This window comes from Melopsittacus undulatus, chromosome 10 (genome assembly GCF_012275295.1).
Source record: "Melopsittacus undulatus isolate bMelUnd1 chromosome 10, bMelUnd1.mat.Z, whole genome shotgun sequence".
In the NCBI taxonomy this organism is placed as follows: domain Eukaryota; kingdom Metazoa; phylum Chordata; class Aves; order Psittaciformes; family Psittaculidae; genus Melopsittacus; species Melopsittacus undulatus.
This window is the reverse complement of record NC_047536.1, coordinates 2,004,268-2,020,146: the sequence shown is the minus strand read 5'-3', so window position 1 is coordinate 2,020,146 and position 15,879 is coordinate 2,004,268. Positions and strand designations below refer to the sequence as shown.

Genomic DNA, 15,879 nt, shown 5'->3' with positions numbered 1-15,879 from the left:
CCTGTGCAAGTTGCAAGGGAGAAAGAGTGATTTAGAAGGAAAACATCGCAGTGAGCACTGTCAGGCTTCCCCTGCCAAGGCAGAGAGCAAGCTGAAGGCCCTTGTGTTCTCCATGCAGAATAGCCCTTGATCTTGTTTGATTTCAGGATTAAAACCCTACTAACAAAATACGTTCTGTTCATTATCCTTTCCATGACTCCAGCCTTTTGTAGTTTAAACCCTGCTGCTCTGAAGGGGGTTCTGATTACTTTTTCCCCCTCTTAAGATTGCAATTGCAAAGATGGTGATTGACAGAGTTCAGCCTTGTGTTGTTCAGGGTTATAGACTCAAGAGGTCAGGAAGTGAGCCTCAGACTGTGTGGCAAGGCGATAACTTGGCAAGTATTTGAAGGCTGCGAGTGTTGATGAGAGGGAGTGAGCACAAGAGGTGGTCTGACAAAGGTAACAGGGAGACCTGAGATGAGGGTTTATAAAGTTTCTTGGCTAAGCATCATTTCCCAGCAATGAGTTTGCACTGAGCTCCTAGCTATCTGTACTTACCCTGTTTTAATATATGCATAGAGCTAAAGCAGTGTTGTGGTTGTCACTGTGCTCTGTGTCAAAGCCACTTGGAGTCACACATTACAAGGATGTTAGAACTTGCATCCTCGCACAGTTGAACAAATGGCATGCAGGTATTCCTCAACCATGTTGGGCCTTGTGCACAATGACACACCTGGTGACAGCCTCTAAAAGCAATAGTACCAACACACACACTCCTGTTTTCCCATCTCAGCATCTCCTGTTCTTGCATAGTGTGCTCCACGCAGCACCTTTCCTTACCACTCAGCAACACCCTTTCTTCCTGAAAAGTGAGCCCCATTGAATGAGACCTGACTTGTCAACCCTTCCCTCTAGCAACCAGCCTCACAGCAATGTTGTCTGGTTGCTTTGGTGGGAAGCACACATTAGGACTCCTGAGCCTGATGGAAAGCATTGTTCCTCCGTTGGGTACATGCTTCAGGGTTCTCCACTGGGATAGTTTGCTGCAAGAAACTGCAGTGATTACTGATATTAATGAGATTGTACCAGGCAGAATGGACTTGGCCAAGCTTGCTGCAAGGCACATTCCACTGCTGGAGGAATCAATAGTATTAATGCTGTCTAAAAATATACTGTAAAAATACTTTAAAATGAAAGAAGAAAAGGCCTTGGCAGATGCTGTTGCTAATGTATCTCCTGGATGCCAGCAGCAGGACAGCTGCACTTGTAAAGCCACCCACTGGAGGATCCCACAGCAAGGAAGGGTTGTGCAGGAGCATAGTGGGAGCTCAGGGAGTCATTCAGAGCAGCTCCAAGCACAGACACACTGGCTTCGTGCAACATTTGCTTTCTGTTAGCGGAGGCTGTTGCGGGTTGCATGGGATTTTATTATTCTTATTTTTAACTTCCATGAAATTAGAATTACACACAGTGACTTTCCTCCTGTGTTCTTGTTGCTCACAGACAAAACAAAGGGGTTGGCATTAGGTACAACAGAGCTCATGAGCTGGATCAGCTCTGCTCCCTTCTGCTGGTCACACCTGACAGCAGCCAGGACTGAGAGGTCAGCCCTCATTGGATCCCACTGCTGGTGCTCCTGATGTGTTTGCCAGCCAAAATCGTGTGCTGGAGAGAGATCACACACTTAATGAAAGCAGGCTTTGAACAGGGAAGTGTTCCAAATGGACAGTGCACTTCAGTGCCTGGCTACCAGTGGGGACATGGCTCTGATGTGTCTTCAGTTCATGGGGTCTGGCTGCTGTGCCGAGAGGCAGCTACTACAGTAACTACCTTAAATTGGCAAGAATTGCTTTGTGTGCATTCATCTTCCCATGAGGCTGTTGCTATTTTCTCAGCATTCCCTTGTTTTCTTGGCAAGGGGGATCCAAAGGATCTGTTGCTGAGTGGTGCTATGTGCACTGAGGTGCTGTGCTCACCCTCCAGCAAGAGTGGCCCGGGGGGATGGAGGGGTTGCCAAGAAGCTGCAGCAAAGGGGCTGGCTCAGGCAGGGGAAGTCTCTTAGTCTATAACTAGTTCATAGTTTAGGTGTGCTCACAAGGAAATGTTCCCAAGAACAAAAACAACCATTTCCCACTGTGGTGGTCCCACCAAAGCTGCTCCAATCACTCTCCTCCTCAGCTAGGCAGGGGAAAGACAATAGAATTAAAGACCCATGGGTCACAATAAGGACAGAGAGAGATCACTCACCAGTTACCAGCACAGGCAAAACAGACCCAGCTTTCATTTATTGCCAATGAAATCAGGGTAGGATAATGAGTTTTTACTGGGGACTTGTATGGAATGCATCAATAGTAGACAGACTGCTGTCCCTTGCAGGGCTAAATAGCCAGTGCAAAGTGCAGCATAAGCTGCTTTCAGTGTTTGAACTGGCTTGTTCAGACCCAGCATGGAGATCCCTGTACAGCATTGTGCTGTAAGGCTTTCACACAGCAAAGCAGGCACATGGCAGCTGACTCATGTCACTGTCCACAGTGTGGGGATGCTGTCAGCATCTGACAATGTCTCCTTCCTTAAAACACGCTGTGACTGACCCCACTTTGTCCTCCCGCAGTGGACTGTTCTGTGAGACACCTCCACCAATGGTCCTGCTGCAGACCAGCCCCTGTGACAACTACGAGTGCCAGAACGGGGCTCAGTGCATCGTGGTGCACCATGAGCCTGTGTGCCGCTGCCTGGCCGGCTTCGCGGGACAGAGGTGTGAGAAGCTCATCACCGTCAACTTCGTGGGGAAGGATTCCTACGTGGAGCTGCCCTCGGCCAAGATCCGCCCGCAGGCAAACATCTCCCTCCAGGTGAGCAGTGGTCACCAGCTCAGTGCTCCCTAAGTAATAGTATGTGTGCTCTTATAGGGGTTTCTGTACTGAAGGAATGGGATCCATCACCCAAATGGCTGACAAAGTTACAGTCAGTTTGTCAGCCGGTGGCCTGCTCTGAAGTCATTGAAAGCTGAAGAAACAGTAAGGCACAACTGTACTTCTGTGGACCTGCCCCTACAGTCTCACCACTCCCTTCTTCCCAGACTGGCAATCTAATAGAGATGGTTCAGGAAACCTCCCTGGCTTCTTACTGATTGACAGCATTGTGGCTCATCCCATAGGAATTAATGCTTAATATTAGGGCACTTACTAAGAGCTGCTCTTTGCTCTTTTTTTAAATGGCCTTTCCAGACAATATTTTGCTTCCTCTCTCACACTGCACGTTCAGTAGATGAAAGGTGGAGGATGTTGTTACAGTCCTGTAGTTATACCTAAATTGCATTTGAGGTCTAAGAGTCAGAAGGCAATGGTAAATCGCTATCAAAGTGCCGTGCTTTGGCTTCTTTGTGGCTGTGGATCAAAGGTGTTTTGGACACTTACTCAAATAAGATATTTAAGTGATTTTGAAGTTATTTGTACTCACAGTCTAGTAAGCATGGAACTAATCTTTTCCCCTCCTAATATCCCAAAGTACATGAGGGAATAATTTCTGGCTTTATCTGTTTTCCCCTAAAGAGACATTAGAGTACCTGTATGACATGATCATCTCCCTGAGGCCACTGATAGTTAATCTGTATCTATGTTAGATTCCCCCTGCAAATGAAGCCTAACATTTCAAAAGACAAGAGAAGAAAACTCACCTGCATATTTATGTCATTGTATTTATTTTCTCAGTTTGAAAAGATTGTGTTCCACAGTTGGAAATCATATTCTGGACTTATTTGGTGGAGTTTGGTTGTAATTAAAATACCAACATCAAGACATGGGAATAGATTTTTTTCTTAGGAATTTCCTACTTAGGAATAGATTTTTAAAGGGTTTTTCCTGTAAAGTTTATTCTAAGGAAAAAAATATCCATAATTAATATTTATCTTTAACAGCTTGAGTATACAGTTCAAATGAAAATGAAGCTGGTTCATGTGTAATTGAAACTCCAGGTTTTCTTCCTTTTAAATCCCTTTAACATAATACCATAAAAGAGATTCTATAAATATGGGCACTCTAAAATATAGCTCCCAGAAGCCTCCACACACTATAGGTCAACTTTACAGCTGAAAATATGGGCATTGTTTTCTTAAGTGTCCAAAACATGTTACATCAGCCAGAGCTTGAAGAAGAAAAGTGATTTTTACACATGCAGATGATGTTCTCACTTCTTTTTTCCCCATCGTAATATTCTTGCATCCAGTCATTAATCACAAGTGGATTAAAATTAGAACATAACATTGATTATTAAGAAGAGATAGAGGAAATCTTATTTAAAAGGGCTCAAGAGTGACAGCTAGTTCTTATTGGAAACAAGGGCACCATCCCATAGTGGGAGTCCGACCTGGTTGTGTCCAAGCATACTCAATGTCACCAACACCTTCCTGTGTCTCATGGAGCTTGCTCTCATTCTTGCATATAAATATATGATTTATTAATCATATTTACCTTACTAAGCAACCTTACCTGGCTATTAATGTTTCACAGGTAGCAACGGACAAGGACAATGGCATCTTATTATACAAAGGAGACAACGATCCTTTGGCTCTGGAGTTGTACCAAGGACACGTGAGGCTCATCTACGACACACTGAACTCTCCACCTACCACAGTGTACAGGTAAATAGCTGAGCTTTACCAAGACAGTGGATTTCCAACAAAGATGAAGAGGTAGGATTTTTAGAGGAACCTTTTATTTTAACTCAAGGTCTCTATTTTATTGTACATTATTAGATAAGAAAAACAGAATAAAGATTTAGCTAGAGGCTGCATGGCGAAAATTTGCCATTTATTGTCAATACAGTCATACTGTCTCCTGCTGTGAATGCAGGAAGCTGTTGTGTTTTCTCACCTACTGTAAAGATTTAGTTTTGGGTGAATCTTGTCTTTTAAATAGCTCCAGATTATCAGTTTCTTTGTGCTGATATTTAGTATTTATTTACCATACCAAGACAGAACAGTGACTGTGCAAGTGCAGGATATGATGTTAAGTAGAAGAAGGGCTGAATCTCTCTTACCTCTCTCAGTAGTAACTACACAAACCACAAAAAGCACAAATTACAAAGGTAAATCATGGTCCAGTTTCACCTTCAGACACTTGACTTTTGGAGATGCCAAACCCAGAGGTTTTATTCATTAGTCACAAGAAAGAATAGCAGATGTGAGAGGGAAATCCATGCACAGAGGTATTTTGCTAGGAGGGGAGAGGTGTTACTCATTCTCCACTGCTCCTTTAGCAGCCCTTTCCCTGGTTTAATCCCACTCTGATCATTTAAGCCCTGTGGATCAAATCTGTGCAGTGTAAATATGTAGCTGTGACCAGTTCCATGCTCGGTGCAGCTTCATTGCATTGTGTATACAGAAAAGCGGATTTCCCAGCCCAACTGGCTCTTGAAGGAAAAGCATCCAATTAGAGCAAGTGAAAGGATGTCTCCAGGTATGGCCTGGTGCTTATTCTAGGATGTTTTCTCAGCACTTGGTAAAACTTAGAGAATCGCAGAACAGTTTGGGTTGGAAAGGACCTTAAAGCTCATTCAGTTCTAACCCCTTCCACTGGAGCAGCTGCTCCATGCCCCATCCAACCTGGCCTTGAGCACTGCCAGGGATGGGGCAGCCACAGCTTCTCTGGGCACCCTGTGCCTCAGCACCCTCACAAGGAAGAGCTTCCACCTTATATCTAACCTGAGCTTCCCCTGTTTCAGTTTGAACCCATCACCCCTTGTCCTTGAGTCTTCCATAGCCTTCTTGAAGGGGAATAGTGACTTGTTTAAGAAAATGACAAATTCCTTTCTGTCTAAAATAGGATCATATCGATGTGGACATGTCACCAGGAAGAGCAAAGGCTTGTCCACTGTAGGAATGAAGGAAGGAGTTTGACAGTGATTTTCACCAGCTGGATAGGTGTGAAGAATTTCTCTGTGTGTGGTTATAATCCTGATTGATTTCATGTTAGAGCAAGGCTGAAGTTGTTAAACAGCTTTATGCCACTAATTAGAACATAGGGAAAAGCTCATTATGTGTGGGCAGCGCAGGGGGTGGCAGAGCAGTGCGAATGCTTGCTATCCATTGTCAAGGGCAAAGCACTATGGTGACAAGAGCTGTTGCCATCATCACAACACCTCATGGATCTGCTGCCTTCTGGCAAAGTTGCCAGAGCTGGTCAGCAGCTGTGTCCTCATTGTTCCTTCGCCCTTCATATTGATCAGGGAGGAGGTCTCCATTCAGACTGACACCTCATTACCATAAGATTAATGGCCTGTTCACTACATTTTGTACTGTATGATCTGTTGAGATGGGAAAGAAGCTGCTTAATACAATGCCCTTTCTGAAATGTCACTCTAATCTTTTATTAGTTTAAGGAGTGGTGCAAAATGGGATTAGCATGGAGCTTGATGGGAAAAGATTAGGCTGATTGAGAAAAACTGCAGCCAAGAATGTCAGAAAGGGCTTCTAAATAGATTAAAAGACTTGTTTTCCTTAAGGGCTGAGGAAGGGGGAGGGAACCTGCTTCTCTGCTTACAGTCATGGGATTTAGGGGCAGAAGATGTGAGTGGATCCAGTTTGACCTCCCTGTAGAGCCTGTTTGACTTTTAGTTAAGGCATAAAGTCTGTTTGGCTAAGACACAACTTCCATCTTGGCCCTGAGTTTCAACAGGAAAACACCAAATAATGGAAAATCCCCCATTTCCTTTAGTAGCTTGGCCAGTGGTCAGTCATTTCATTATTCAGGCATTGGCCATCATTTCTAAGGTCTGTTGCTAATACCTTCTGGATGGTTTAGAGCCTTTCTCCAGGGAAATAAAAGTGCTTTTATATCTAGTACTGGCTCCCATGAGTTAAGCTGTACTTTTAATTGCATTGCCTCCTAACTTGCATTTAGCTGAAGCAAACAGCTGAGTCAGTGCTATGTGTTTTACCTAAACCTTAAGACTTTGGGGAACTCTTTTCAACGTCTGCCATTTTTCATTTTCATCAATAATAAGGTTGCCAGGAGAGCCTGTATCATTCAGATTGTAGCCTCATCACCCTAAGTCCCCTGCTCTGTTGCCTACTCCTTGCTGTCCTGTTTAGATGCCTGACTTAAACCTCAGCATCAGCAAAAGGGGACTGTTTGAGACGCTCTGTTGAATGACTGTAGGTTGATTCTGAGGGGTGGATCAGGTGCTGCTCTCCTCTCGGAAGAGATGAGCAGTGCTTTGGCTCTTGTGTTTCCTCAGAGAAGTCTGCCAGAAGAGGAGGAGGCCTTAAAACACTGCCTGGAGGGATCTGTGCCAGCTCCAGCTGCAGGAGTCTGTGACTGACCTGGGCTTGTGCTGTAACTGAGATGTTTTGCTGGGATTCAGGTACTCCCATTGGCAAGTCACATTAGCTTCATCAGAGTCCCCATGATTAGATTTATTAACAGTACTTAGGAACAGTAAAATCAGCAAAGTACTTGGCTAATGCAGGTAATATCCTGTAGAGATAAGGTAAAACCTATTGTGAGACAGGGTGGGAAGCCAGCAGAGTGTAGGGCGAACCTGGTGGTAGTTCTCAGTGTACAGCAGAAGGGTGCTGGACACATCAAGTACACTGTGATACTGCAGAGCTATCCACAGCTCCTCAGCATAGAGCCAGGGGAAGGTTTGGACCAGAGATGTGAGGTATGTGCTCTGAATGTATTCTGCAGTGTATTCCATGAATGGCCTCATGTTGGATAAGGAGGCTGAGGGCAGGGATGTGGCATAACAGCAGGTTGCAGGTGTGCTGGGAAAGAGCAATGATTTCATGTACTCTGTGAAGCCAGGTTTCCTGGGGCTATTGGAGTGGAACTGTTGCTGTTGCTCCTTCGAGCAGATTTAGGTAGAACTGGAGTACATAGTCTAGAAAAGACCAAGATTGACTTGCTCTACATTGAGATTTGCTTTACATGTATGCATTCCTGTGTTATGTTTGCATAGAAAGGTTAAAGTTGACCTTGGGCTTTTCTTTCATTCTTGTCAGATAAAGGTCAGCAAACATCCAATGGAAAAGACAACCTAAAATATATTGTCATTTCTCATCAAGGTAGAAAGAAATACAAGTTAGTGCATGAACATGCAATGATTGAACTCACTGACTGCTCTGCTGTTGGGACTCCTCACTGGTCACCTGCAGGATAACAGGTTCCTGGATGTCACAGTAGGCATCTTACAGAAGATCTATTTGTGAAATAGGATTCCTATTTGCTGTTTCTTTCATTCAAGTTAATTACTCTATAGAAGCACAAATGAGAACCAAAAGCTGTTGCTTGAGTACTTTACTGACCTCCTGGTTTCTGCACTGGTGAGAGTCACTCTTCCATGCCATGAGGGCACTTAATACTGAGCCAACAGTGAGTTCTTAAAGCAAATCTTTCACAATGACACCTTATCACAACGATACCAACTGATGAGGAATGTGCTGGCCTTAGTTACCACCACACACCAATTGTTTAAGTTAACAGAGTGGGTAATTCAGCATTCAGCCATTGATACTGGTATCTGTTGAACTGTATTCAACTTCCTACTTTCAATCTTTTTTCCTGCATCTGTTCCCTGAACCAGAGATAACATCTTGCTTGTAAATTATGTTTTAATAGGTTTTATGCTACCATACATATTTATTTGACTGCTATATTAATCCTTCCTAATAGAAATGGAACATAGAAATTTGACACAAAGTACTGATGTAATTCCCTCCAGAGTTCCCAGATTGCCACATTGTGTACAGACTGTCATATCTGCTAAAGAGCAAGATGCAGATGTCATTGGTATAAAATAGCATGTTTTCATGCAGGCTTCCTGACAGCAGTGCGAAAGAAGGCAGTCATGAAAACATAAGCACTAATTGTATTTGTCTTTCTGTAGAGCCTCCACCAAATTACAATCCCTTTTAAAAGTACCCTTAATCTATTTTCAAGTATTCTACATCGCAACAAATATCTCTTATAGATTGTGTCATGCAGTTCTCATGGTCCTGCTAATTCTTACACACCGTAGATGGATGTTCTTGTGGTTAAAGCAAAAGCCCTGGAGTAAGTAAGCGTGAATTCTTCCTGTATCTGTCCCATATGTGATGACTGCAGGATGACAAACTAAATCTGTGCACACGAAGTACAGGAATGCACAGAAAGCAGATAAAGTGTTTCAGCCATGTGCTGTGGGTCCTGGGGGTGAGGTTCCTTCTGCCTCCTGCCTCCAGGCTGTGGAGCAGCACAAGACACTTATCCAGCAGCATCTGCAGCTGCCTGTGCCATTCCCAGTCACCCAGCAGCACTCACTGTGCAGCCCCATGTCCCCATGTCCCTTTGTCCCTGCCCATGCTGCTCCTCAGTCGACTCTGATAGTACTCAAGGGCTTTCTACTTGGATCCCATGGACTCCTCCTCTGCTTTTCTGGTGCTGTCAACACTTGCAGGGATGCCCTGGGCAGCCTATTCCAATGCCTGAGCACCCTGTGGGGCAGGAATTGTTCCTCAGCTCCATCTAAACCTGCCCTGGTGCAGCTTGAGGCCGGTTCCTCTTGTCCCATCCCTTGTTCCTTGGGAGCAGAGCCCAGCCCCTCCTGGCTCCATCCTCCTGCAGGCACTTGGAGGGAGCCATCAGGTCCCCCCTGAGCCTTCTCTTCTCCATCTGAACCCCCCAGCTCCCTCAGCCGTTCCCATCTCTCTTGTGCTCCAGGCTCTTATCTGCAAGAAAAGCCTGTGAGGCTTCCCCATTAATTCACTGCCTTGTAGGGAGGAACGTGCTGGAGGAGTGAAGACATTCGTTATTCTTAGATGTAATGTACATTATTAGATGCACATTATTAGACCTTGTCAAACCCAGTTTTTACCAGAAGTCTCTTTGCAGAGCTCACTGCATCACTGGTCCTTTTCTTCCTAATCCCTTCCTGGTCTGCAGTTGTGCTGTGCCTGTTCGTGTTTGATACTGCAGGATGGTCTCTAAATGGACTGTTTGACATAGATGTCTATGAGGCAGCACTGAGCTCTGAACAATTCTGCATTTTTGTGATTCATTTTATTCACTCTGTCACACACTCATTTTTTCAGGTATTCCTTGGGACTTTGCATCAAAGATAATTAAAGAAAGCAGTGTTAAACCCTGACCTGCACAGTACAAGTTGTAAAACTTGAATGTAGTTATACATCTTGCATGAGCCCAGGCAAAGGACAGTGCAATTTTTTGCCTTGATAAAGGGCTCTGGTGTATATAAATGGGACAAAAAAGACAAGTGCGTGAGTTCTTGTCAAACTACAAACACTGCATTTCCCTCGATTGCAGGAGAGTGACAATGTAAGGCCAGGACCTTAAAACATCATCTAACTTTTAGCATTAGGTTTAGAATCAAATATTTGCTTTCATGAAATTCAGAAACTTTCTTCTGCTGAGGTGAGGTTTAAGAAGGGAGAAGCTCTGTCCTTCAGCACAGTCCTTGAGGACTCCGCAGGCAAAGTCTTGTTAAGCTGAATTAATGGTTTTTCTGCTCGGAATCTCTTGCAAGGATGATTGTTTCTCATCTCCCTTCACCTCCTCCCAGCTCATTCTCTGAATGAGAACCCACAAACCCTGTGCTGCAGCCCCACAGCTTCCTTTCTGACCTTACACATGTGTAGGGTGCTTGGCTTCGGCTTCCCCTCAGCATTCATCACTGAACTCTGGAGAACTCATGCTGCACTCAGTTAAAGTAATCAACTGAGTAGGTGCTCCTCTGCCACAAAGGGTTTCATCCCATTCTCACACAGTCTTTGAATTAACTTGTATCGTGACCGCATGAAGGTAAAGTAGAGATGTTCTTTGTATCCTTTTGATTAGGAACGTGGCCATCTACACCTTTATAAGTGTTTAGAGAAGGAAACAGAATAGTGCTGCAGATCCAACCAGAGGCAGGTGGCAGAAGGCAGCCCTCCTCCCACATCCATTCTGAAGCTGCCTGTGCTGGCTTTAATGCACAGACAACACACCAGCAAAGTGTCAGTAGTCTGTGTTTCGTTATTTGACTTGATCTGCTGTTTCCTAAAGCAGTCCCCAGCGCTGCTGTGTACCCTGGTACTTCAGTCACTGATCCTGCCCTCTGCATGGCTCCTGCTGTTCCTTCTGTAACAGGAGGGAAGCTGGGGCAGATATGCTGTGTCTATCCCCACTGGTGGCTTTGTTGATCAGCAGCCTTGGAGTAAGAGTTACACAGAGGAGTGCAGTACACACATGTACATATAACTTTAGTACAATAACCTTACAATGCTGATTTCCTTCAGCACAGAATAATAATACAAACATAATGAAGTCAGCAAGATGCCAATAGTAATCCCAAGAAGAAATGAGAGGTGATGAGTTTGGGATAGTTCATAACTAACAAAGGCAGGGGGAGACCCAAACTGAATCAATGTGTTAACATACCTTGAGTTTGGCCTCTAGTTTGAGTCTCACATCACAGCATACTGGGCCCACACAGCTCCTCTCTCCTGACAGTATTGGACACCTCAGGGGATGACATGCAAAGGTGGAAAGCAAATCCTTCCCAGTGATGATGACATTTCACTTTGCAGTGGAGACTGTTACTGTTCCCTTAATGTCATTAAGTGTTTCCAGGAGCATCAAGGAAGAAGTCTTTGCTCTTGAAAGGTTGCTGAACTCTAGAAGTAGCTCAGCACCTCACAGGTACCTGCTAGTTGTAATGTTTAAAGTAGTCTTCCTTGGGTTTGTGTCAAAATGAATGCTGAAGGCAAAAGTTGTTCTAGACAGTGATGACTTATGACTAAAAATAACATAGCTCTATTATCAAAAGAAAGTTGCTGCTGAGGATGCAGAAACTTGCATTATAAATGGTTTTTCCTGTTCACTCAAAGTCAGTAGCTGGGGTGAAAACTGCCCAGCCAAACCAGCAGTGATTGGGAAATAAGCACTATTTCTTCCACCCCAGGAGATAAGCCAAGCTACTCATTCATCTGTCTGTGACATGGCCCCACTGTTTCTTCTAGTGACAGCATCAGTGAGACCAGAGAGTTGTCCTGGCACCTTGAGCCCTCACAAGCTGGTGCTGCTGTGAGTCCACCTGCTTGCAGTCAGTTTGGTTTCTATGTATTGGAAGCATGCTCTTGTGAGAAGATACCTTGATACAGGTCATTAGGCCAGTAGTATATTGCCAAAGTTAGTTACTAATGGTTGAATCGGAGAAAGGTTAAAGTATTCTTGCAGTAGACAATGATGGAATAAACCTAATCATAGTCAGAATTACTTTATAAACTTCCTATGCACTAATTACTGGCTCATGCCTTGAGCTGTGAGGGGTTTCCCTTCCAACAACACGTAGCAAGCTAATACAACACGTTTGGTTTTTATCTGCCTGTAGTTTCTTGTAAACATGACAACTGACACAGAGTGTAGATGTATACCATGTGTGATGGATCTGTATCCTGTCTATACCAAGCACCAGGCTCTGGATTCAATAGATGTCTGGCAGAGGCCGTGTGTGCAGAACCAGCACCGAGGGTTCTGTGCACAATCACTCCAGTGCTTCCTCCAGCACAGAACGTGCCCCACAGCTCTGTGTTTGCCAGCACACCCCAGTGCTGCTGGAGGAGGTGGGGTTGGCAGCGGCTGTTCTGCTTGGCAAATAGCAGTGGATTTTGTTTATTTTACCCTGGGCTGCATCAAAAGGAGCGTGACCAGCAGGTCAAAGGAGGTGATCCTGCCCCTCTGCTCTGCTCTTGTGAGACCTCACTTGGAGCATTGTGTGCAGTTCTGGTGTCCTCAACATAAAAAGGACATGGAACTGTTGGAACAAGTCCAGAGGAGGCCACGAGGATGATCAGGGACTGGAGCACCTCCTGTATGGAGACAGGCTGAGAAAGTTGGGGCTGGAGAAGAGAAGGCTGCGTGGAGACCTCATAGCAGCTTCCAGTATCTGAAGGGGGCCTATAAGGATGCTGGGGATGGACACTTCATTAGGGACTGTAGTGACAGGACGAGGGATAACGGGTTGAAACTTAAACAGCAGAGGTTTAGACTTGATATAAGGCAGAAGCTGTTCCCTGTGAGGGTGCTGAGGCGCTGGCACAGGGTGCCCAGAGAAGCTGTGGCTGCCCCATCCCTGGCAGTGCTCAAGGCCAGGTTGGACACAGGGGCTTGGAGCAGCTGCTCCAGTGGAAGATGTCCCTGCCTGTGGCAGGAGGTTGGAACTGGATGGTCTTGACATCCTTTCCAATACAAACCATTCTATGATTCTATGAATCTTTTATTGTTGTGGAAGAAGTGGCATACAGCTGTAGATAGGACGTAATGGATTTCTTCATCAGAACCTGAGATTTGATACCCACTTGAGTGGCAGAGATGGTTTCAATAGTGTTTGATAATGGTGCTAAAAAGTAAATCCAGGCACTGTGTTCTGTGCCAAGTCCCGTGTGTGCCACACAGACACACACATACAGTGTCACCTCTTTGCTCAGTCCTGTCCCTGACAGGCTGTGCAGTGTGTGCAGGGCCCTGCCTTTCCCTGTGCTGTTTGAAGTGTCATTTTGGTTAAGGAAGACTGACTTAATGAGTCTCAATGGCACTGCAGGATCTTTGGGTGACGGCTGTTACACTCTGTACTCAGTGGGGTTGTTATTTTATATGGTGCATGTTACGGTGCAGGCACAGACGTGCTCATTGCACCGCAGTGTGCTGTGTGCTGTGATGTGTGAACTTGTTCTGGTGGAGTAAGATGGAAAGGCAGGAATGTTGTGATCCGTCATTCAGGAGAGGCCTTGAGCTTGAGGAGCTCTCTGGAGCTATTCTTACTACTATTACACTTGCATTTAACATATTCTCATTAGAATGAAGCATTCAGCTCTGCAGAGGCACAGTGATGCTGCAGGAGAGCAGCACAGCATCAGCTCCCAGCAGTGGGGTTGGAGAGAGATGTCAGACATCTTCCCATGTGAGAGTTCCCTGTGAACAAGGAGTGTTTGCCCTGGCCATGAATCTGACCCTTTCCTGAATAACCCATTGAAAGGGCTCAGGAGTGTGTTAACTGCATGGTGCAGGGGTATAAAAGTGGTCCTGCTTTTCCCTTAGAAGGTCTGTAATACAATCACTTTGACTGTTGGCAGGGGTGCTGCAGGAACTGAATTATGGCTGGAAATTAGATATGCATTGGCCTGGCCAAACGATCATTAAGGGAGATATGGTAATCAGCTGCCAGTGGTTAAAGGCTGTAAACACCAGGAAGAGAAAGGTGGTTTATTTGGGTGGTCTAGAGTTGTAAGGAGGAGAAGAGGTTTAAAACCCAGCAAATGAAAATGGAGGTATCAAGGAAAAACATCTCAGCCTAGGAGACCTAGTGCTCAAGTCACATAAAGCAGGACTGAACACAACAAAAGAGAATGTATTTTAAGCTGAAAGTGAACTCAAGTGCTTCAGTGTCTCCTTCACCTCCTAGTTCCTGCTCCTTGTGCTTCATTAGCATTTTCATGCTTTTGTTCTCAATGTGTTTTTCCTTTGGGTTCTGAAGATGACAGTGCTTTAAGTGATGTGTTACTGGAGAGGTAGCACAAACACTACTCCAGTTACGATCTTGCCTTTGTTGCCATGGAGAAATTAAATCTGTTTTAGGCCAAGGACTGATTATAACTGGAACTAAGGGCAGGAGTTAACTGTAGCTTGGAAAGGTGAAGACCCATCAGTGCTGATACCCGAAGCCAGCCTGGCACAGTGTGAGTGTCTCACATTGCTGGCATCTTCATGTGGTTCCCTGCAGCTCTCACCCTGTGTTCCTGGATTCAGGTACTTCTCCAGTGCCTGCTCTTCCCACATGTTTCAAGCTCCTTGAGCTCCTTTGGACATGTGTTTTTGCTCCTTCCCTTCTACTGCAGATGCTTGCACAGGTCAGCTAAGTTCAGTGTTCCCCTTGGCCTTCACTGCCCAGTCACTTGCTTTGCTTTGTTTTGTGCTTCAGATAAGGCATGTCCCCATTAAGAGGGAGGTCAGGAAAATCTGGAGACTGTAGCTAATGAACTGATGTCCTCATTTGCATAACTAATAGTTATGTTTCCCCAGTGACATGGTTTGCTGTGGTACTTAAAGCTATCTCTGTTTTTCACTTCCTGCCTTGCTGTTCTCTGCTGTCTGCACTGGAAGTGTCTGTCAGTGAAACAAAATAACCCCAAAACCTGCTTTTTACAAGTTCAAATTGGAAGCTTTAAGCCTTTAATGCATTTCTGTTCACTAGTGTATTTATAGTGGCTCAGCTCGAAATCCCTCATGGGTATTGGGGCCCAGGGAGTCAGCGTTGATAACGTCTGTGTGTGCTTGGGGCTGGAGTACAGGGGGGAGAAAACAGAAGTGAAATAGATCAAAAATGAGAGCGGGATTCAGCTCTTTCTTACACTGTCGGGGGTTTTGTGTTGAACACACATCCCTCCCCATTCATTTCAGCAGGGGGAGGGTGCTGCTGCCAGGGGCCGTTTGGGACCGGAGCTGCCGTGCTCATCCCTTCCCATCAGACACAGGCCGTCGGGGACCAGACCTGGCAGGGAGCGGAGCGGCAGCGCTTCCCCAGCACCAGGCTGGCCACTGGAGGTGCTGTCGGGACCGTGCCTGGCACACTGGGTCCCCACCAGCCTGCTCCTGGGCAGCTTTGGGGCCTATATATGTGCCCTTCATGAACTATATAAATACAAAACTGGTCTTTTGATTCCTTTCAGCACAGGGTTTGTTAGCAAGTTTAATGATGAAATTCCTGGAAGTCCTTGCTTACACTTCAACCATCATTCCTCCCTTTTCCTCCACAAGTCTGTACTGTCAACTCTACACTATCCAGAGGTGGTGGCACAAAACACTGCAGTTGAGAGCTGCCTGAAGTGCCTCTGTTTCTCCCTTTTTAACAGCTTGGAGCTCTCTCC

The 15,879-nt window shown here is 45.3% G+C and overlaps 1 protein-coding gene across 2 annotated transcripts in view; it reads left to right on the top strand.

Annotated features, from left to right (window-relative positions):
* Positions 1–15,879, top strand: part of SLIT3 (slit guidance ligand 3) — a 499,607-nt gene that overhangs the window by 470,496 nt on the left and 13,232 nt on the right. For both annotated transcript variants that reach the window (XM_034066703.1, XM_034066702.1), the window contains exons 32-33: positions 2,593–2,833; positions 4,490–4,620. In XM_034066703.1, coding sequence (XP_033922594.1) covers positions 2,593–2,833; positions 4,490–4,620 — 372 coding nt within the window. The remainder of the gene's footprint in view (positions 1–2,592; positions 2,834–4,489; positions 4,621–15,879) is intronic.